General features: G+C 44.5%; 2 protein-coding genes across 3 annotated transcripts in view; one reads left to right on the forward strand and one right to left on the reverse strand.

Annotated features, from left to right (window-relative positions):
* The first annotated feature begins 3,762 nt into the window (after positions 1-3,762).
* On the forward strand, positions 3,763-13,826 carry F2 (coagulation factor II, thrombin). Its single transcript, XM_010172212.1, has 14 exons — positions 3,763-3,846; positions 4,878-5,041; positions 6,029-6,053; positions 6,243-6,293; positions 6,804-6,909; positions 6,992-7,122; positions 8,771-9,067; positions 9,429-9,542; positions 9,803-9,929; positions 10,425-10,592; positions 10,902-11,075; positions 11,215-11,393; positions 12,982-13,052; positions 13,519-13,826. The coding sequence occupies exons 1-14, from the start codon at positions 3,768-3,770 to the stop codon at positions 13,660-13,662; spliced, it is 1,830 nt and encodes a 609-aa protein (XP_010170514.1). The 5' UTR covers positions 3,763-3,767; the 3' UTR covers positions 13,663-13,826.
* Positions 13,827-16,912: 3,086 nt separating this feature from the next.
* CKAP5 (cytoskeleton associated protein 5) overlaps positions 16,913-23,172 on the reverse strand; it is a 42,576-nt gene continuing 36,316 nt past the window's right edge. For both annotated transcript variants that reach the window (XM_010172214.1, XM_010172213.1), the window contains 7 exons: positions 22,818-22,893; positions 21,820-22,008; positions 21,570-21,707; positions 20,973-21,056; positions 20,720-20,879; positions 18,862-19,016; positions 16,913-17,644 (listed from right to left, as the gene is read on the reverse strand). In XM_010172214.1, coding sequence (XP_010170516.1) covers positions 17,390-17,644; positions 18,862-19,016; positions 20,720-20,879; positions 20,973-21,056; positions 21,570-21,707; positions 21,820-22,008; positions 22,818-22,893 — 1,057 coding nt within the window. In that variant the 3' untranslated portion in view covers positions 16,913-17,389. The remainder of the gene's footprint in view (positions 17,645-18,861; positions 19,017-20,719; positions 20,880-20,972; positions 21,057-21,569; positions 21,708-21,819; positions 22,009-22,817; positions 22,894-23,172) is intronic.

Here is a 23,172-nt window from a genome sequence, read left to right on the forward strand (position 1 = left end):
CGGGGTGGTTAACCCCCCCCCTGCCCGGGCCAGCCTGTTCCAACACTTAACAACCCTTTCAGTGAAGAATTTTTTCCTAAACCTCCCCTGACGCAACTTAAGGCCATTCCCTTTTGCCCTGTCACTTGTTATTTGGGAGAAGAGACCAACACCACCCTCTCTACACCCTCCTTGCAGGGACTTGGACAGAGCCAGAAGGTCTCCCCTCAGCCTCCTTTTCTCCAGGCTCAACAACCCCAGTTCCCTCAGCTGGGAACTCATCACACTTGTGCTCCAGCCCCTTCCCCAGCTCCGTTGCCCTTCTCTGGACACGCTCCAGCACCTCCGTGTCCTTCTTGGAGTCAGGGGCCCAACACTGAACCCAGCGCTCAAGGTGTGACCTCACCAGTGCCCAGTACAGGGGCACAATCACTTCCCCACTCCTGCTGGTCACGCTATTTCTGATACTCCCTAAGAAAGAAAACAGCATCCATCACTCATGGGGTGGGAGAAGGCAGAAAGAAATGAAATGTTAAAAAGTTGCTTACAGGAACGGTGAATGGATGGAAGAGTTAAATGTTCAAGGGTGGAAGTCAAAGCCCCTGGAGAGGTGATAGCTGATGGACACTGTCCTGCTGTAGAGGCTAACCACAAAATAGGAGAAAGAGAGAGAAGCCCTGGAAGCACATTACAGAACAAGAAAAGGCTATAGTGTGAAAAGCCAGTATCTTTAATTACTAACATTGCTGTAAGATACCAGAAAGGGCTGGAAAGTGTCCCAGGATGTAGTGAAAATCACAGAATTATAGGGGTTGGAAGGGACCTCAGGAGATCATCCAGTCCAACCCCAATGCAGGAGCAGGAACCTCAATGAGATCACACAGGATGGTGTCGTTGCACAGGAAAGCATCCAGGTGGGTTTGAACATCTCCAGAGATGGAGACTCCACACCCTCTCTGGGCAGCCTGTCCCAGGGCTCTGGCACCCTCACAGGGAAGAAGTTTTTCTTTAAGGTTTGTCTGGAACTTTCTAATCTCCAATTATAAAGCAAAACCAATGTAAAGAGAGAGCTGAAAGAGAGGGAAGGAAGAAAAGCAACTGGTAAAGAAGCACCCAGCCATAGGGACAGAGTGGTTGGTTTCAGTAAGGTTTTTTAAAACAAGTGCTTAAGCAACAGAATTAATGTAGGAACCAGAACAGAAGTAACATTCAAGGAAGATGGCACAGGTAAGTATGAGAGGATATTCATACCTGCCTGGTAACCAAGCTTTACTGCTGTATTCTAGTGTTGCTTACAGTTAACCCTGTATAATGCACGACACCATGAAAGACATTAACACCTTTCCTTTAAAGGGAAGAGAAGAAGATGGTAAAAATCTGTGCATCAATATAACAATGCTGACTTAAACTGCAGTGTAAAGGCTGCCTGGTTATGATAAAGAAGAGACACAGAGAGATGCAGGAATGAAAAAAAAAAGTGACTGAGAATATTGGAAGCTCTGATGAAGTGAAATATGCTGGTGACCCCTGTAACAAGTTTTCATGAGAAGGTGCAGGCCAGCGCTGCATGTACCACTTGGCTGCAGGATAAACTTAGCTGGTGAAACTTAACTGGGGAGCCTGCAGGTTGCTTCCACTTGGCACTTGATGATGCTACCACCATGTCCTTGTCTTCATTGTAGAGTGAAGCAGCATATTCTTATGTGAACATCCTTTTGGCAGAAAAAATGACAAATAGAGTTGTTTACTTCCAAGGAAATTCTATAAAAACCCTGAAGACCATGACTGTGGTGAACTTCAGCACCCCAAAGGCTTTAAGATTCTCTAATGCTAACCCATTTTGCCTTCTAACGTTACCCCAACAAATGGTATTTTAATCAATACTTTACAGAGTCTGGGTGCTTTTCTTATAGGGGTCCATGATGAACACTTGCATGGGTGAGTTACACCTCCATGAAACACAGCAGCTTATGTCTCTCACCATTCCCACTGGGCCAGCAGTCTTCCTGCTGTGGGATTTCTTTCCTACGTTCCCATCCATATGGGCTTGCTCAACTGTGCCTGGTGAAAGCAGCCCTCAGGTCACTTGTCCCTCTTCCAATGCGAGACCAAAACCAAATTATCATCTAGAGAATAAAGAAAACATCCTTGCTGTTATCCTCTTCTCCCCCATCAGCAGAGCGAGGTGCTCTGCTCGCCAGCCCCACACATGTGGGGCTGTTTGCATCTCCTCCCACTTCGAGGAGCGGTGGTGGGTGGTGGCTGCTGCGTGGGACACAGCAGCTCTCATTTCACCACTCTCCCAGAAACTGTGCCCTGATGCCTCCTTCCTGTCCCTGCCTGCACGCTCCTCCTAAACGCTGCTTCCCCCTGCAAAGTAACACCGGGTGTTTCTTGGGTTGTGCCGAATCCTGGGCACACACACTCCTCCAGCCACCTCCAGCCAGCTCATCCCAGCCATTCCTAACCGTGTCTCTCCAAAATCCAGGGGTGTGCGTGGGTGAGAACAGGAGATCCTCTCAGGTGAGGGAGGGAGCCTCTGCAACTGCTCTTTGTACCAGTGGCCACAGAGTCATTCCTCAGCCACCCTAATGCTAATATTTGCACTCCTTCTATGGAGATAAACATTACAGATGTCTCTGCTGCACGGAGGCACGGCACAAAACATCTCCCTGCTGGCAGAAAGCACTTTCATGCCATGTGGCAGGTCCTGAGACTACCCCCACCCTGCCCTGCTTTCTGCTGGTTTCTCACTCTGCCAGTTTTGTGCTTGCTGGAGGAATCAGAAGAGCTTTCCCAGCTCTGGTAGCCCAGCTCTTGACTTACTAGCTGATGGCATGACTTCCAGACTATTCCTGCCTCCCCTGTTCCTGGAAGCTCTTGTTTTCCTGGCTGGTTTTGTGCGTGCTAGCTCCTTACTCATCAGAGCTTCTGTTTCCTTTTGGATGTACTTTTGTACGTTCCACTGGTGTGGGAATAAAAGGAGGAGCCCAAACCTCATACTGCTTCCACCTCCTCCGCTGGGAATTTAAGGCAGTGGGAAGGATGCACTGCCAATGGCATTGCTGACCTGACTGGGGGGAAAATTAAATTCCACATGGGCTGTTGCGTGCACCCCTTCTGTTCCTCAGCATGGGTGAGGGAGAAGCTGGGAGACTTAAACTGTTTGTTCTGGTGCCAAAAATAGCTTGCTGGTAACTGCGGGGAGAAAAGACAACTGGACTCTAGAGGGGAAAAAGCGGAGGAGGCTTGCAGCTAAAAAGAGAAGGACTGGGAATGGCTGAGGAGCTCTCAAAGTCTTGCTGTGTGCAAGGTTACCAGAGTACAGCCTCCGAGAAGAGTCAGCGGCAGGGACCTGGGCCAGCGTGGTGGGAAGGTGATGGTGCCAAGAGCTGCACTGAAGGAAAAGGAGGGAGCTGGGGTGGCTGTAAGCTGGCAGAGACTCCTCTGTGCCAGCCCCAGTTCTCCCTGCGCCCTGGGACAAGCTTGTCCTCTCACTCCTCATGCCATCTTCCCTGTTCTCAAATGGGATGCTAATTTTAGTCCCATGGGGATCCAGAGACATTTTGTTTGGCTTCTACCAATAAAGTAAGAAAATGAAGATGCTCTGAAGGGAGGGAGAGATGCCAAGAGAGGAGGGCTAAGAGGAGCCTCAGTCCCACTGGCCCTGACACACCACGACCTCTGGAGTCCTGTTTCTTCATTCTGGTTCAATATTAACCCAGCAGGGCTGTGACTCCGTTTATTCCATTCCCTTTGCATTTCCCCTGCAGCCAGGGCTGTACAGCATGGTGCACACCACCACCAGTGTCCTGAGGGGCCTGCTCCTTTCCAGCCTTCTGCACCTCACGCTGAGCCATGCTGGAGGTAAGACTCAATGGGTGGGAGGGCGGCACCAGGGGGTGACAAAAGGAAGAAAGACAGGGTTATTTCTTTCCAAGTGTAAAGCCAGTGGCAGGTTTTCTTGGTAAGGCAGGAAGAGTTTCTGAAAGCTTGAGGCTGGGAGTGAAAGGCTGCCAAGGGTGGGGTAAGCGTAGGTCTTCCGTGCGCAGGAGGATGCAGCAGCATCCAGAGAAGGTTGGTGACAGCAGCTCAGTGGATTTTGTGGGTGACCTGGGAGACAGCAGGAAGCAGAATGCAGCTCAGTCCAGGACCTTGTGTAGCACAACCATGGGCCTTTTTGGGCTAGAGTTCCTTGGCTGACCTGGGTGGCTGTGGTTCTCCATTGCCTCCCCAGCTGTCCCTTATCTCCACTTCAGGTCACACGCAGTACCCGGCCTTCCTGCTCACTGTTCCTTTTCTCTTATCAGAACCTCTAATTCACCTGTCTTTTTTTAATACGAGGTTGGGTCCTCTCTGACCCACTGCTGTGTGGGGGAAGACCTGTCTACAGGTCTCAAATAAGGATCTCTGAACAGGAAGATCGTAAAATCATAGAATGGTTTGGGTTGGAAGGGACCTAAAAACTCATCCAGTTCCAACCCCCCTGCCAGCAGCAGGGACACCTTCCACTAGACCAGGTTGCTCAATGGATGGAACCAAACTGTGCCTATCACAGTGGCCTGAGGTTGACAAGACAGAAATACAGTGGCTGGCAGGGAGCAGCAGCAAGCTCGAAGCAAACAAGCTTCTACCCAACTGCAAATGAGCAGAGCAGCTTTGCTGAGGATAGCAGAGGGTTCCTGTCACTTCTGTTGCCTAAGTGATGCCAGCCCTGAGGGATGAACTGTAGAGAGCCTGCTCTGATCATCAGGCGTGGATCTGACAGGGCTTCTGGGGGAGGCTGGGCTGTGGGATCATCACCTCAGCTGTGTGTGATTTTTGGGAACTGCAAGGGGAGACAAAGGGGCCTTCCCGCTGTGAGCACCCCTTTGACTAGCAGTGTTCTGACCCGGTAGTTTTCCTGGAAAAGGGGCAGGCACTGTCACTGCTCAAGCGCTCACGACGTGCCAACAAGGGATTTCTGGAAGAGATGCTCAAGGGAAACCTGGAGCGAGAGTGCCTGGAGGAGACGTGCAGTTACGAGGAGGCTTTTGAAGCTCTTGAATCCACCGTTCAGACGGTACGTGCAGGGGACACGGGTGGTCCCAAGAACCATTCCCTCAGCCGACTGCTGTAGTTAAAGACCAGCAGGTTGCACACACAGCCACGAGCTGGGGTTGTAAGACTCAATTCTGTGATACAAAGGTGAGGCTGATGCCTGTGTGCCCCAGGGAGAGCTCAGGCTTCTTTAGGGAGTTTCCCTCCCAGAGCCACTCCAGGGAATGAAGCTCACATCCCAGTTTCTTTTCCTTCCATCTCTATTTTAAAACTGAAGTGAAAAGGAGAGAGTCTTCCCTCAACCATCAGTCCTGAATTACATCTTCCACTAGTTCAACATTGGATCTGCCACAGCCCCAGAGACACACAGAAGAGCTGCCTTAGCAACCCAACACTGAGTGAAGGTGCCTCAAGCTCCTTTGAGTTGAAGCTTTAGCACAGTTTGTCCCTTTTTCTGGCCTCCAGACTCACTCACTCTGCTAAATTTGTTCTGCATCCCTTTGGGATTTGCTCCGAGGCCTAAGGCCAGTATCCATCCTGAATTCCACACCCAAAAATACAACAGTAAACAGAAAGACAGGAGTCTGAGCCAGCAAGACACAACCTCTGCAGAGTATTTCTAAAACCACCGCTCTCATGCCAATCCAAATCACTGAGCAATACCTGCATGTGATCTGTGGCTTTAGAAGTTCTGGGTTCAACTCCTGCACCGTAGCTCAGGCTCTGCCTCCTTTGCAGGCTGATGAAGGTTGTAAGCATCTTTGGTCTTTCTAGAAACAACAGTACTCTTGATTCCTGAGCCTGATGAGTAGGAATGTGGTTTTATATCAGATTTTTTGCTTTGTTGGACTCCACAGTAATTGATATCAACAGAGCTAAGTTATTTTGTTCCACTTGTTGTGAAGGGGCATTCTCCTACTGGTTTGAATGGCAGCAGCTAAGCAGGGTCTGATGTTCTGTGTCTCTGCTCTTCAATACATAATTTTATTTTTTAAAATCTTTTTTTCAGGAGGCATTTTGGTCAACATACCAAGGTAAGTTGCTTCAAGTCTTGCAGATACTCTGCTATCCCTTAGGATGCCCTGTCCTATCATAGAGAGATGGTTCTCTTCCCTCTGACGAGAGCTCATTTCCCAAAACTTTGTTCTAGATGATAAACTGGTTCAAACTATGATGCTTGTTTGGGTTCCTTTTATATAATGTGTTTCTTCTTACTTTGCTAGTATGTCAGGGCCTGAGAAATTCCAGGACAGCTCTGGATGCTTGTCTAGAAGGTAAGAAATTAATGTTGACCTCAATGTCCCAGATACAGTGAGCACCAGGAACTTACTTCCTGAAGAGTTTGTAAGGAAAAAGAATCTAAAGTTGGTGAAGCCATCGGATTAGAAAGAAAAATAGAAGGAGGAGAGTTTGAAATTCCTTTCTTCTTATTTCCCTACTAACCATTCCCCAAACAGCCTAACTCTCCCATTGAAACAGCACAGGGGTAGATATCCCTTCTCCTGTGACACAGTCAGGTGTTCCCAAGCCCAGCCTCTCAGAAGGGCTCTGACTTGTGCCTACAGCCAAAGCAAAGCAGAACCTCTGGGTGAGCTCCCTCTGATGAGGTAGAGAGAGCTAAAGCTGTGTGCTCTTCCCACCCCATGAAGAGAATCCCAGTGCTTGTGCAGGCTCATACACGCAGCAGAAGTTAAAAGGCATTGGTGGGATGGTAGCTGTGACCTTGAAAAACACAACATCCATTTCCACTGCCCCTGGCTTACACCACGTTGGGATTTTGACAGGTGACTGCTCTCTTGGTCTGGGCCAGAACTATCGGGGGACAATTAGCTACACCAAATCAGGAACTGAATGTCAGGTGTGGACAAGCAAATATCCACATATACCTAAGTAAGTTCATCTCCCACATACCTACCCCAAAAGGTTCTCCAGGTTGTCCTTCTTTCCTAGCCTAACCAGCTTTTTCTCACAGATTTAATGCCACCATTGATTCAAATCTTGTTGAGAACTACTGCAGGAACCCAGACAACAACTCAGAAGGCCCATGGTGCTACACCCGAGACCCAACGGTGGAACGGGAGCCGTGTCCCATCCCAGTGTGTGGTATGCCTCAGCGCTACGCCCCAGCGAGCCCTTCACTGGCAGGGAACACTGCACAGAGACTGATACTAAATGTGTCAAGGAAGGGGAGAGGGTTAGGAGGGAAAGATCTTACATGAATAGAGGTCAGAGAGTAAAGGAGCTGAGGAGGAGAAGTCATTCAGTTGCCCGCACATCTACCCTGGCTAAATTCCTCTCATTTGCTGTTTTCTGTAGACTACACTAATCTAGATCTAAATTAAATCCAGTTATCAGCAGTCCCCCAGAACCTCCCAGTGTTGCCAGTCAAGCACACTCTAAAATCCCAGCTCAGCTGCCTCACTGTGACAGCGATGACTCATACTGGATATTTTTGGTCTGAATTCCCACTTTTAGGACAAAACCACTACAGCTCATGCTTGACTGCCTGCCTTAACCTTCACTCATAGGGAGGGGAGCAGTTTAATGCCTACAATCGCAAGAAAACAGAAGTCACCCTTCTCTCATCATTGCACTTAAGAGGACAACCATCCTCCTACGCTTACACCTTCCCACTTCTTGTCCACCATACAGAGCTGTCTCCTCTGGGGCTTGGCCTCCATCTCAGAAGAACTGGTGGAAAGCAGAGAACCTTCTCACAGTAGAAGTTTCTCTTCCAAAATCAGAGACTAGAGGCAATGACTCTTATAAGTGAAAGTCAAAGAGGTCAGCAACCATTTTGACCAAGGGGTGTTCCAATGTCTTAAAAACCATTACCAGTACCCTGGTCTGCAATATGGCAAACTGGAAAGAGACACTGCTCCGGTTCGGGGTGATCTGTGCTATCTCTGTTCACTAGTTAGTTTCTGACCTACAGCAGCCTGCTGTCACACCTACATGGATATGGCAGGACTAGAAAAGCCCTGGTTTTGTGCACAGTTCCTTTGCAATCACCTTGACATGAGTCAATCTCACACAGAAACAGCCTCACTGAGTAAGGTGAACGCTACTTCCTCGGTGGCTGTTGTGTCCTAGGGTGAGCAGTCCAACAGAGGGTCTCTCTTCACATGGGGATTCCGCCAGCACACAAGGAGAAGGCAGCTTGAGGTCAAGCAACTGCTGCAGAACAGATGATCTGATGCCTACTCACTCAGGAAATGCTGCTTAAAGCTTGCAGCCATTAGGAGACTTGCAAGAATAAGTGTGAAAAGTCTGGCAGGAAGTTTTTTCTCTTTTCTTTAGGTATAGAAACATTGGCAAAAGTTCAAAATTTGCCGTTTTAGTAGCACATCACAATAAAAGGCTCCCCCAAATATTGTCTAGTTACCTATTTAAGAAAAAGGCACTGGAGGCTCTGACACAGCAGCAATATACCTTAGTCACGTACCTATCCCTTCAGCTGCTTCTCAAAGATACCCCAGAAAGGAACACAATATTGTCCTTCATATCTTAGTGGCAATGAGAAGTGTGATGGACAGTGCCAGCCTCACCTTACCTCCTGCGGAAAGAGCCACCTCTGACACTGTGATATTGTAGAGGGCCACCACGTGCATGGGAGCATGGTGGGAGCTCCCAAACATAATAGGATACCCCATGGAACTCTGGGCTTTAGTACCAGGGCTCCAGTGCTATTTGCTAACAGTAATTCTGAGTGCAAAGCTATGGCTGAAATCACAGCTCTCTGTTTTTCCAGGTGAAGAAAGGACAACAGTCGAATTCACTCCACGGGTCACACCACCAGCCCCGGTGGAGCCCTGTGTACAAGAAAAAGGCATGCTTTACACCGGGACCCTCTCGGTCACTGTGTCTGGAGCTAAGTGCCTGCCGTGGAACTCCGAGAAAGCCAAAGAGGTGCTTCATGGAAAACACATTGACCCAGAGGTGAAGCTGCTGGAGAATTATTGTCGCAACCCGGATGGAGATGACGAGGGCGTCTGGTGTGTCACAGATGAACCACCCAACTTTGAATACTGTGATCTGCACTACTGTGGTGAGAAGCCTGCACTGGTTTGGGTAGGCAGTGGCAGACAACAGCGTGTGCAGTTAGGGTGAAGTGCTTGACCTGGGAGGCAGAGACCAGGAAGTATGTGCACCATGTATGTGGGAGTCCTGTTTGTCCAAATATCACAGTACTAACCTGCCACACCTGTACAGAGCTGTTATGTCCCTTAGGTGTTCTCCTCTCCCTGACAACTTGCAATGGTGGACAAGGAGCATTAAGAAGAGCAGTGGCTTTAAAATATCGTTCCTTCATCAGATCCACTGTGTGGAGAAAGGAACATCTACATTGCTGATAATTACAGAAACTGCAACTAGGCCTTTTACCGTGTTTGTCCTTCTGTCTCTCTCAGACAGCTTGCTAGAGGATGAGAACGAACAGGGGGAAGGATTATCAGGACGTTCTACCCTTCCTCAAGAGTTCAAAACCTTCTTTGATGACAAAACTTTTGGTTCAGGCGAAGCAGGTGAGCAAAAACTCTTGATACAGCATCATAGTTTGCAGAAAGGCTGCAGCTTTTTCCCCACAGGGCACTCCCTGTTCCTCAGAAACACCAGCTTGCCAAGCGCTGTCAAAAGTGGGGGGAGATATGTAAATTCCTTGAAGGACCCTCAGAAGTCAATCTCCAGTTATGATCATGGAGCTTGTAAGCCATGCTGAGTGCAGGCAACGTTTCTCTGCTGTGAATCAGGTAGAGTAACAAAGCCAGGTCGCCTGTTTTTGCAGACTGTGGCACTCGTCCTTTATTCGAGAAGAAAAAGGTAACAGACAAAAGTGAGAAGGAGCTGCTGGAGTCCTACATAGGAGGCAGAGTTGTGCACGGGGATGATGCAGAAGTTGGCAGTTCACCCTGGTAAGCCTTATCTTTGCATAGTCTGTCCTGGGGAATTGTGTCTCTCTTCAGTTCAAGCAGGGGGAAATAAAAGGGCTCTCCCATGTCAGAGAGCATGTGGGCATTGTGGCTTCTAATCAAAGCTTCTCCACGTGGCTGACAGGGCAGTATTAAAATAGCTGGAAACTCACTCTCCTCTTGAACCAAGTATGCAACCATCCAGGAAAACAAGAGTGCTGGTGTGTTTCATCTTTGTCTCTTCTTCTTTCCAGCTTTGCTGGAGCAGAGAGGATGAGAAACCTCAAGTGAAGGACATAGGGTAAATGGCCTACTACACAGAATATACATGCTCAGGGAAGACTTGCTAGAGAGCCACCTATGCAGTTGTCTTTGTCAGTGTAGCACGTGCTCTTCCCTCTGCTCACTACAAATTCTGCTCCTTCTGCACGACACAGACACATTCAGCCCAGCCACACCTTTAGTCCTGCTAAGTCTTCCTCCCTCCTTGTCTCTCAGGCAGGTGATGCTCTACAAAAAGAGTCCTCAAGAGCTGCTGTGTGGTGCCAGCCTCATCAGTGACAGCTGGGTCTTGACTGCTGCTCATTGTCTTTATTATCCACCATGGGACAAGAACCTAACTACAAATGACATCTTGGTGCGGATTGGCAAGCACATAAGGGCAAAGTAAGAACCTGGATGAAGTGAAATAGGTTTCCTCTTGGAGTAATGAGGTTGGGCTATCATGCAGTATCCAACAAAACATGCACAGCCAGCATCACATTCCCCTCAATAACAGGATCTAATGGAGTTGTCACTTGCTGCTCTAGCTGATCCTAAAGGTTAAAGTGAAAGGGAGGGCAGAACCATGGAAAGTCTAAAGGGGTGCTCCATTGTAAAGAAAAAGAGGGTACAAAGCACCTGAGAGTATCATGAACCCCAGAAGACTCTCAGTTGCTACTGTACAGCAAGTTCTTTCCTTCATTACTATTTCAGATATGAAAAGAATAAAGAGAAAATTGCTCTGTTGGATAAAATCATCATCCATCCCAAGTACAACTGGAAAGAGAACATGGACCGAGACATTGCACTCATGCACTTGAAGAGACCTGTCATCTTCAGTGACTACATCCATCCTGTTTGCCTGCCTACCAAAGAAGTTGTGCAGAGGTGAGGAAGCTGTCCCACAGTCCTAAAAATGCAGGCTAAAAAGGCCTCCTTTGGGCTTTCAAAGGCTATTTGCAGCAAGGGACCCAGCAGGAGAAAGCTTTTAAAACAGATTTGATTATAACCATGCTTCCTTCCACAGGCTGATGCTGGCAGGTTACAAAGGGCGGGTAACTGGTTGGGGAAACCTGAAAGAAACATGGGCCACTAGCCCAAGCAACCTCCCCACAGTTCTGCAACAGCTCAACGTGCCCATTGTAGACCAAGATACCTGCAAGGCATCCACCAAAGTCAAAGTCACTGACAACATGTTCTGTGCAGGTAAGTAGCACTGGACACACAAGGCCAACTTGCCACAGAAGACAAGGGCTGTGAGCTCCTGCTGGGGCTCACACAGCAAGGTTAATTCCTGATAAATCTGAAAATGCCATCCATAAAGATTAATTTTCCCCATGATAAGAACTTTTTCAGCTCTCAGAAAAGATGAAGGCTGGAGAACATAAAGCTATGAATAAGGTTTGTATCAGCATACTGTGCCAGGCTAACCAACCTAAGGGCACCACTCTGCTAGGTGCCAGCAACAGCTGCGTGAGAACCGAGCACATACAAAGTTATCTTCGTACCAGTACACAGAACAGTTCAGTGACTTCCTAAATCAGAGGCTGCAAACCAGTTATCCTACACAGGAGCCACACAACCCCTTCTTCACTAGCTTGTCTCAACCTTCTGGAGCCTATTCATACTTAATGTCCCCAACTTCTGTGGCAACAGGTTCCACTGATTAGTTACAGCAGATGTGAAAAAATTAATTCCTCCTGTTCTGTCCAATTCCTTGCCTAGTAAATTTGAAGAGGTACACATCTATACTCAAGAAAAAGTATTTTCTCTCTCTATGTGACAATACTGTTCTATGGACCCCCTGCAGCTCTGTCATTTCTCCTACAAGCTAAGGAACACTTATTTAAGCTTTCCTATAATAGAAGGCATTCTGTACTGCTCATACTCCTTGCTGTACCTCCCTAAACCTCTCCTAGCACTATACCCTTTTTGAGAGTTAACAGAAGTGAACACAGTATTCAAGATACAAAGGCACTATGGATTTAACACTCGTTTAATACTTTCTGCTGTATTCTGCACTCCTGCAGCCTTTTATCAGCTCCTACAAGCTAATCTCCAAAACTTTTTGACCATTCGTGCTGTTTGCATCTAATAACATGTACAATTACTTGAGTTAGAATGGAAGCCAGTTTCATAAGAGTACACTGACAATCATCTTCTTACGGTTCCTCTTTCTAGATAAGATTGTTGGAAAAAAAAAAAAAAAGCTGAGATGCAGACGTACAGCAGAAAAGGGGACACATGGGGGATGGAAAAACGCAAAGATACTTTCTAGTTTATTGGGAATTAAAGTGAAATCCCTTTCCTCTTCATAACAAGACTATAGGACAGTCAGGTGGGAGGAGAGAAAGAGCAGAGCTTGCAGAACACCAGGAAGGTAAAAGCGAGGAGAGCAAAGTGTCTGTATAGTAAATAGAAAGAACAGGGCACGTGGAATATTACCCACAGAAGTTTGTAAGACAAGAGACAGGCACGGTAGCTGAGGCTACAGCTACAAACACAGTGGCTGCTGACACTAACAGTAATTCTGATGAAAGAAAACAGGAAGGAGAGCACAGAGGGTGGAAGAACAGGATGGATTCAGGAATGCTGCAGAGACAGCAGCAGAGTTAGCTGTTTTGCACATACCATAAAAAACAAAGCTGCTTTTGAAATTTAAGTCCAATCGTTGGCAGAAGCAGTAAGCACTCTCATGGCACTCAAAATTCATGCAGCAATGTTTCAAGGAAAAGATGGCCAACACCAGCCACTCCCCCTACAGTCAAATGTCTGACTTTCTTCCTGCCTGTAGGTTACAGTCCTGAAGACTCAAAGAGAGGAGATGCCTGTGAAGGGGACAGTGGGGGACCTTTTGTAATGAAGGTATGTTCAACAAGTTCAAGATCATAAAACACATGGAGCTAGGTTTGTGCTATGCTGAACTTTCAAAATAATCTAAAAAACATCAGAGATGGAGACTGGAGTGGCTGAAGCAAACCCATCTCATGCCCAAGGTGAGCAACCCAGATGAATCCTGTAATCATCCAGCCCCATTTCTGTACAGAGTTCTCAGCACACAGAGAGATCAGCTACAGAATCACAGAATGGTTTGGGTTGGAAGGGACCTTAAAGATCATCTAGTTCCAACCACCCTGCCATGAGTGATGGCCAAGTCTCACTTAGAAGTTTAAGAGTAGAGACAAAAATTACTCCAACAAGCTGTATCATCTAGTAGCTGCCAGCCTGAATCCCAAAGCAGCATCCATCACTACACAGGCTGGGGCACATGCTAGGCTTAGATCTGAAAATCTTTCGCTCCTTGTGCCAATCTCATTTTTCTTTGCTTTAGAACCCAGATGACAACCGTTGGTATCAAGTGGGAATAGTTTCATGGGGAGAAGGCTGTGACCGAGACGGCAAATACGGATTTTACACCCATGTATTCCGCCTGAAAAAGTGGATGCGAAAAGCCATCGAGAAACACGGGCGATAGAGGAACCGTTTACCTTGCTTGCTCTCAGTTTTGCTACAATGCTCCACTTCTTAAAAACCTAAGCAGAGAAGTAAACCAGTTAAATCCTTACACCTCAACAAAGGAAAATGTTCTCCCTTGAAAATAAAAGTTTTCAAACCCACCTTCTTCCTTTTGTTTATGCTTGAGTTTAGTTGCACTTATCATAGGATTGTTTGGGTTGGAAGGGACCTTAAAGCTCATCCAGTTCCAACCTCCCTGCCATCAGCAGGGACACCTTCCACTAGACTTGAATCTAAGCCATCGCAGTAGCCAGGAGTACCAACAGAATGGCACTAGTTGTCCTGAAAACAACTTTGTGCTTCAAAAATCCTCCTCCCTTCTACCACCTATAATCAACAGATCTTGGACCTCAGGTGATGGCCTTAAGTCAGTCACAGTAAGCACGATTGTGCCCTCAGGCACTGTCCATTTCCTCCCTTCAAGTCATCTCATTTTCTGTTCTAGATACTGTGCCAACAATGTACTGGAGATAATCACCCTGCACTAACTGTGGCATTACACACAACACCAATATCAATGTCAAAAGTAAAGCAACTATAAACTGTTGGTAAGACAAACACTGCTCTCAGCTACAACAGCAGCACCACTGTTTACAAGGTCAGCTCTTGGGAAGTGACAGATGCTAGCTGTAAGCAATTCATCCTATAGAGAAATATGGGCTTGAATATCTTCAGAAGCATTTCCATTACTGTGTGGCAGTAACTTTCTACATGGCAAGTGGTGCTGGGACCTCAAAGTGTATTTTCCACCTGCCCAGTGAGATTCAGAAGGAAGCAATTCATGCACAGTCACTGGTGTCTGATGGAAGCATCCTGCACTTATACCCGTTTGGTTGTCTTGTCTGTTTAGGGATCACACCCAAAAGAAGCTTCAGTTTTTTAATGAACTCTTCTTTAGAAGCAGTTTGTGGACCACCAAGGACCCGGCAGTAAACACATACTCTTGACTAGACAATTCGTTCAGCCCAATTTTCTTTTAAAGTAATAATGAGATTTGGAAACTATCCTCGCTCCCTGTAACACCATATTCCTAAACTACTCACTCACGGTGCCACCAAAGTCACAGGAACAGGCAACTGTGAATTTTTGTTGTGCTTCACACAGAGCCTTAAGAAGGAGAGTGACTGTTGAAAAAAGTGACAGTAGAGGTAACTATTTGAAATCAGTTGGATATAAACAAAGTTATTGATCAATTACTGTCTTGGCCACCTCCTTGAAGATGACTCATTGGGGAACCAACTTAAAGGCAGCCCGATTTGATTGCCCAAAGAAAGCATAAAAACCAACTTCTTAGACATCTGAAGAAAGAAACCTCAAGAGTTCAAGTTCCACAACTGTTTGAAGCCATTGACAACCACAGGCATCGACACTGAAAACGTTTAGCCCTTCTAAAGTCTACATTTTTAGCCTGACCCTTTCACTGCTATCTAATCATCTGTGAGAAACTGCACATCTAAGAGGGGAACCAAGACCATACAGGTAATACTGGACTTGTTACAAACAATACAGAAGAATCATTTTTAAAATTCAGTTTAATGTTATTTAAATATTGTCTGGGCTAAAGATTAGACTTTATTAATTTATGTGCACAAGTTTCAGTTCAGAACTCCCAGGATATTGAGTCCAACCAAACACTACAGAGACACAGGGCAAAAACTCATTCATAGTAAGCAACTACATCTTCTGCTACTCAATTATTCCTGCACTTCACTTCCAATTCAGCTTTAAATTTAAAAAATTCTTGCATGCAGGTTTGCAGGCATTGCTGTTTTAACATCCTGAGCTAATTAACAAATAGCTCTTCAGAACATCTGCTGGACATGGTAAAGGAACATATGGATTAATTTAAACGTCAGTAAGTTTCAGAAAGCAGCTAGTAATTGAGAGGTAGTGGCAGTAACTCTAGTGCCAGCCAACACAAACTACTCACAAACAGCCCCAGTTAAAGTGCACAAAACCTCAGCACTTACCAGTAAGGGCCAAACCTCCAACTTGTCACTCAGCTCTGTTCCCCAGGAAAGTGCATGCCCACTTCAGGTTAGGAGACTGCGACTACTAAATCCAGGCGGTGGAGCAATGAATGGCACCGTGTCAGTTAACACAGGGTGGGGAACGCTCGCAACCACCTGCTATCGCAGGGGACAAACTCACCACAAGCAGCAAGCAGTATTGTGACAACTGCAAGCCCAGCCTAGGAGTCCTGTAAAAGGAAGATTTCAGCCGTTTGCAGAAGCTCTGGCATAGATCTGTTGTACAGGTACTAATTTAAAGCCACACTTTTAATGTTAACAGGCAAGATAGTTTCAGTAACAGCCCTAACGCAGAGACTGCTGGTCCACAGAGCAAACAACAAAAGCAGCAGTTACATGGAAGAGATAAGATATCTAGAGCAGAAATGTGCTATTTTAAGCCTGCTTGTCCAACTCCTCGATAACTCTGTTCTAGCTAGGAAACAGATGTGCAATTTATGCTTCACAACCAGCTCTCACATGGAAGTGCAGTAGTAAGGTGAAAACACATCACCTCCCTAGAGATGAAAGGGCTAGAAAGGCTACACAGTGCAGATCTTCATCTTCATACTTGTTGCTTCTGAAAAAGGCCAATCAGAAACTCTTACAAAAAACCCCAGTGGCTACAGCTTTCACAGATGAGCACTGCCAGGTGTCTCAGTTATACAAAATGGCACAGTTTGCCAAAATCAGATGTTTCAGAGCAAAAAGAATGTGGTGGTGAGGTCTCCCAGCACTTGGAAACTGCATGAGAAAGCCTGCTTAACCAAATGAGTTGAGGATAAATGAGTTCACTGACTGTACATCACTGCTAATCTACTCCGCACCAAGGGCGGCAGGCTCCCTCAAAGAAAGCATTTGGGACCACGCTTCACCTGGGTAAGAGGCATCACAATGACGAGATAATTCAAAATAAGCATTTCAGCAAACTAAATATTCTCAAGTTACAGAAACATATTCCAAAACAATAAAAAGCAACTCTATGAAAAATGCACTACTGCTCACAGAAGTAAGAGTGCAAAGTCTCAGGATTGCACCCACAGACAGTATATATTCACTCATCTTCCTTATAATATATCCAAACCCCAAGGTTCATGTCAAGAATAGCTTCGTTCAGTTTCTAGATGCCCAGTCACTAACATTCAGGAATAGAAAGTGACTTCTCTAACCAGCAGTCACTGCTGTTCCTACAGAGGCTGGTATTGTTAATGCAAACTTTATTTACAAAAGACACTTAAATTAGTTACTTCATGCCATGTGTCCATACAGAATCAACAGTTCAAGGATTACATGGAAGAAGAATTCACAAAAATTAAAAGTGAAATCACTAAAGATCTTCTAAGAGTTAAGAACTAGGAAAAGATCTTAAAGACAATTATACAAATAAAAAAAACGAGTTATGAGAAACTAGTCTGAGCAAGAGGATGGTTGTTTACAGGTCTGTACACTAAAACTAATACACAGACAGCCTTCTATTGTCAAAGAGATGCTCACTGAGAAGCAGAGTATGTACAAATACTTGTGCCACAATGACTCAACCCCCCAAAATCCACTGTATTATACATAAACCAGTTTGTATACATTAGGCCTAAATGAGGCCATTTAACTATGAAGACTCCTAGTTTAGTAAACTAAAGCTGAAGACAGCCCAAGCAACAGTGATGCTCTCTCGCATCTCTATTTGCGACTGCTTTTTATTCTCTCCAATCTTTTTTTCAAGTCATCAATATTAGCTGCTGCAGAAGAGGGTGAAGCCAGAGTAGTTCCAATGCCAGAGGAATGAGTCTGATTGGAGTCCAGGTCCAGATGTTGGTACTGCTCCCGTGACTCACGGAGCTGGGAGAGCTTACTGTGAAGCATATCTGTAGAGGATGCAACCGTAGGGACTGCTGGTTTAGAGAGCAGAGATGTCAGAGGTGGCCTGTCTTCCTGCTACAGGGGAGGAAAGTGATGTGTTAAGACAGGTAGTGGCAAAAGCCATGTAAGAAGTACAAACCATAATCAATGGCTTTTCATCTTCACAAGAAACACTCAAAACAGAGGGAAGTGAAGGAGCAATACAACACAGGTGATCTGGAACAGTGAAGTCAGTTGCCATCAAAGTCAGATCCATGCAAATCTAACTACAATACTCAATTCCTATCGTTTAAGTAGTTCATGTTTAGCTTGATGTCAGTAGGGACACAAAGGAACTACAGCCTTTAAAGATCAAAAATTCACAGCAGACCAGTGTTTTACTGAGAAGGTCTGCTGCAGTCCTGAACAGCCTGAACTCTAACTCCACAAGAGGAAAGTGCATGTCTATGCGCAGCATTAACAGCCAATGAGTTTTCTGGAGGAACGAGAAGAGGAAACTTGGATTGACTGGCAAGATCCACCCTACCACAGACTTAGAATGCCAATTCACTGTTCTTTTACCAATTGATACTTCCATCTGTGTTACCTACCTCGTTACTACCATCTAGGAAGCATTTCCCCTCCTCAGAGCTGTGAGGTCATAAGCAAGTTTGTGTTAAAAGAGTGATGTGCCTGTCTGACTATTCCTCGAGTGAACATCACTTCTCATGGGGCCAAGTGCAAACTGCAGTAATCAGCACCAGATTCCCAACACATAGATCACCAAACTGTTAGAAATTTTGGCCAACAGGTTTCCAATACAAAACTCATTCAGCATTTCTGTGCCTCAGTATCTATACACCCAAAATATAACTTCACTCAAAGTCTTCGTTCAACTGTTATGGTTGTTTCAGAGCAGAACAATTTAGAATTTCCACATCATTCAGCTCAAACAGAGGTCAATATATGTTAACCTTCAGAGAACAGTAGTTATTTGAACCATTTTACGACTCAGCTACGTGGCAAGGGAAGATACTAAACTACAGGGCTGTAGAAACAACCTGCATGTAAACCAATGCTGCAAAGACAGTAGATTGAAACATAAGCCTACTTGGCCAAGTAATGAGTTTAAAGCTATTTATACTGGTGGCATGCAGTGAATAGCTAGGACATGCACTAAAATGAAAGATCACCAATTCTGTTTGACACAGAAAAAATAATTATTTGAATTCTTAAAAAAAAAGACAAACCCAAAAAGGGGGGCAAATGAAGTGCCTCCCCTGGGAAGTTACAAGTGTTGTCAAGTACAATACCTTTGCGTTGTCAAGGCCACAACGCTGCCTGAGGATTTTTAATCTTTCCAAGTAAACTGAAGGCCCCACTTCCTCCCCATTTGTGTTTCCTATAGATGAAGATACAGTGTGGGTAGAAGCAGGAACACATGTTCCTTCCATCTGAGAAGAAATTCCTGGAGGATGAGGGGAAGGGGGGAGGGGAAAACAAAACAAAACAAAGATTAAAAACATCCAAAAAAGTGTAAGCCTCTTGGTCAGTTCCTTAAAATAAGATGCAATGGATGAAGAATCAACCAAGCTATTTGCATTTGCCAGTGTAGGATATCACTCCTTTCATTTCCTTGTAAGAGTGGCAACTGAAAACCAAGAATAGCAATTGAGACATTTAAGAAGTGGCAGCAGAGCAGCTTCAGAAGTAGTGCTGAGGCTGACAGCTAAAAAAGACAATGAGGAGGGAGAGGAAGATGCTGATGTGGATCAGCAGTAACCATGATGTCCAACAGAGATAACTCAGCAGTTGTCAGGATGGAAAATATTTGGAGTCTTCTGTCTTCTTCTGAGTTTATTAGTACTTCTGGGCAGACCTCACCATTGATTCTAATCCCTCTTTACCTCTCATTCAAGTAACTTAAAGCTGCTGCCTCTTCCAACTCAATCCAAAATAGTGATTTCTGGAAGGCATGCAGCAAGGTTTTTAAAGCTTCCCTACCAAAAGACTAGGACAGGATTCTACATTCTAACAAAACCTTCCCATTCTGAAATGAATTGCAAGTTTTAAAACTTAATGTGGACAGAGATTTGTTTTCACTAGCTTAATGCAAGGGTATTTAAAATGGATAAAAGGAGAATTAAGGTTAAGCATTTATACTTTAGCCTAAATAAAGCACAGTTGAAAGATGGAGCAATATCCTTTATTATATCAAACTACTAAAATGAGAGAGAAAAAAAAAAAAGGACAAAATTGAGGCACAAATTTTGTTTTGAAATTTCTAACTGTTCAACTAACATTTCTTGGTAGTACAGACTTTCAGGATGAAAGGTAGAATCTTCATCCTATTTATTCAAATACATTTAAGAGGTTCTGAAAGAAATTTACATTGTCTTCCTAAAGTAATTTATAATACAGGGATAGGAGAAGGAACAATAGTAGGAAAAAAAGCTAAAGTCTCATAGGACATTGTGAAATGTGAAAGAAACAGTAAGTTAAAGGTAGTTTTGCCAGACTGTGTATCAGTTTTTATTGTCAGTTAATCATTTGTCACATTACCTCCCTAATATTCCATTAAATACTCATTTGTGCTTATCTGCAATGAAAAGACTCACTAACAAATGATGTGTTTTATAGTAATTTATCCAAATAAAAAGTTCATTTATAGGAAAAGGGTCATCACAAAGACTGCTACAGAAACAGTTCAAGTTATTTAAAATAAACTTTTCAGTGCCACAGTAAACAATTCTCTATCAATAACCTCCTGTAACATTTTAGTAACCAAAAGGCAAAAGGAGAACCTGACAGCTGCTGCCGTTATAAACGGGCTGTATACTTTGCAGAAACAATTCTTGATACCAGACACATGAAGCACAGGCTAATGTTCAACCCACACTACAGGATACGAATTAGAACCACTTGTTGACCAAGCCTTTCTGATGTTTCTATACTTAGTATGACAATGGTTATAAAATCTTTTTTTTTTTAAACAAAGAATGCACAGTCCCTTCAAACGATGCCTCAGGAAGCAACACAAGTGCCAAGAAAATATGTGATTTGCTTTGGAAACCTATAAACATCTACAAATAATTAGTTTCTACCAGGGGACCCGTAACTGCTCTCCTTATATCTCTGCTTCTCATAAATCAGTTTTGCTAAACCATGTACCTGTAGAAGCAGCAATGCGTCCTTTCCCCTCCCGCTCCGTTTCTATCAGCCGGAGGCCTCTTTCCACATAGCTCTGAAAGAACTGAGACGAGTTTTTCAGGAAGGGCTCAATGTCTGCATCAGAATATTTCTTTTTGTATTCATACAGCTCTGCCAAACCCTGGGAGGGAAGAACTCTTGTGCATTAGTACAACTGCAGCATTCACCATCCTGATGTATCACACCCTCTTCCTTGCAGGAAGGGAGCACTTACCTCCTTAGTGTTCTCCTTGGAGCCAATCTTCTTAAATATCTCTGCCAAAATATCATTAACTTTGGCCTTTGAAGCCTTTTCCTCCTAAACAAATAAATAAAAGGAGACTTCTAAAACAAAGTGAATAAAAATGAAAGTAAGTTAGATGAACCCACAGTGCCTTTAGACCTGCTAGCTGGATACAGAACTTCCAAGATGAAGCCTTGAAGCAATTAGGGTTTTACACAGCCACTGTTTATCCAGAATGAGAGTAGGGATATCATCAAGCTGTAGGACTCCTAAGAAGCTAGTGTTTAAAACCCATTTTGGGTATTGTTAACTTAATAAATCAAGTGCAGTACCAGGCAGCACAAAACCTATGCTGCACACGTGAATGTCCCGGAGAGCACTGGGACACGCACAGAAAATTCAGGTAGTAACAGAAACACACTGCAAGATCCCAAAACAGCTATAAAAATGAAACTAGAAGAGTATTTCCAACACTAGTTGTGTGTTGGAAAAGCAATTACTACTTCTTATTCCACAATCACAAAGTTAAGCTTGTTTCTTAAATTGCCTGACATTCCCTCTCCCTCCCAAGACATTTACATTACTTACTATGCGAGAAGCCCCTTTTTCTGTATCCTTATCAGCTTTGCTTCCAGTCTGGTCCATGGAGTGTTTCATTACTCTACACAGGTGAGCCTCCAGCTCAGACTCATTTTTATTGTCTATCATTGTTAAATGATCTAAGATCTAAAACGAAAAAAGAAGGAATAATTTTTTTAAAAAAAGAAAAAAGCAGGAAGAGCTTTAGAGACTTGCTGAACATCCAATTTAAAACCACATGGCTAGTGACTGCTCTGACCTTGGGCCCTTTCAGCTTGCACAGAGTGTGAAGCAGAGTCTTCAGTGTCCTTATGGGAAACTCACTCTTACATTGCTTCAGCTTCTCTTTGGGAAAGACCTTCATGAAAATGTGGATATCCAGTAGAATCCGATCCAGATTGATGCTATTAATGGTTTCGGGAAGAAGACGCACCATTCTCCACAGACACTGAAACAAGAGGCTGACTTAAAGCAAAGCAACTCAAGGAAGAAGCATTTAATTATATACAGAGAGATTATACAAAAATATCGCTGAGCCATTCCACTCTGCTATCATGTACAGACACACACTGTGTCTGTCTGCTCAAGTTATATTTGCACTGGTACATACTTTCTCTTTGTAACTAGCTGTTCTATATCCAGATCCTTCTTCAGAGCTAATGCACAGAAGTAGGGTTGACTTCTCTATCCATAACAGGAGACTGAATGCTTTGTGTAAAGACATTTCAGTAGATAATGCATATATGTTACATACATCCCCACACAGCAGGAGCTCTTTAGGTTTAACCTCACTAAGAATGCCTAAATTGACTTTAAATCATGCCAGTTACAAGAGGGTGTTGGATTGCAAAAAAAGATTACTCCCATGCTTTAAATACAGACACTTGCACGTTCACTCTGCATGTCTTTAGAGATGACAAAATAGAAGCCAGCTCCAGCCAGAGACTGTTTGAATCCCTAGTACAGTGCTGTGCCTACGCAAAGCAGCCCAGCAGGTGACTGCACACATCTGTATGGAGTTTGTATTAGAATACACAAGCTTCAGTAAACTATTGCCAGGTGTTAAGCTCCCTCCTGGCATACTATACATAGTCACTATACATAACATTGAATTATAAGATTATAGTATAAGAGTTTATTATAAGAGTTATGAGAAATATTTCAAGTTACAGTCACCAATTTTTTTTTTTAAATATCTATTCTTTCAGCTAAGTTGATTCAGATAAACCAAGTTCAAAACTTCTACTACAGGCTCACCTTCATGACAAGTTCTGAAAACTTAGGAGAGCTGGCTGTTGCTAGCAGACTGTCTTGGAGCAAAACAAGCAGAGCACTAGAAGGAATAATTTTTTAATAGTTACACAGGAAAAGTGCTACACACACACACACACACACACAAAAAAGCCAACTCCACTCCCCACAGAACACCACACCAGAGACCGGGGTTAGTCCAGCAGTTTACATCGTATTGTGTAACAGCTCTTTCTTTCTTTTTAAGGTTACAAGGTTTTAAGAGGCAGTCTGTTTAACTACAAAGCATATAGAATCATACTAAGCTGGTTTGTCTAGCCTGCCTCCAGCTGTGCAGACCATGCAGTCAAATTCTGATCAC

This window comes from Antrostomus carolinensis, unplaced genomic scaffold (assembly GCF_000700745.2).
Source record: "Antrostomus carolinensis isolate BGI_N321 unplaced genomic scaffold, ASM70074v2 scaffold18907, whole genome shotgun sequence".
NCBI lineage: Eukaryota > Metazoa > Chordata > Aves > Caprimulgiformes > Caprimulgidae > Antrostomus > Antrostomus carolinensis.

Coding starts and splice junctions, on each gene's coding strand:
- F2 (XM_010172212.1), top strand. CDS start 3,768: ATGGTGCACACCACCACCAGTGTCCTGAGGGGCCTGCTCCTTTCCAGC. Junction 11,076..11,214: donor ACCAAAGAAGTTGTGCAGAG/GTGAGGAAGCTG, acceptor TTCCTTCCACAG/GCTGATGCTGGCAGGTTACA. Junction 13,053..13,518: donor GGGGACCTTTTGTAATGAAG/GTATGTTCAACA, acceptor TCTTTGCTTTAG/AACCCAGATGACAACCGTTG.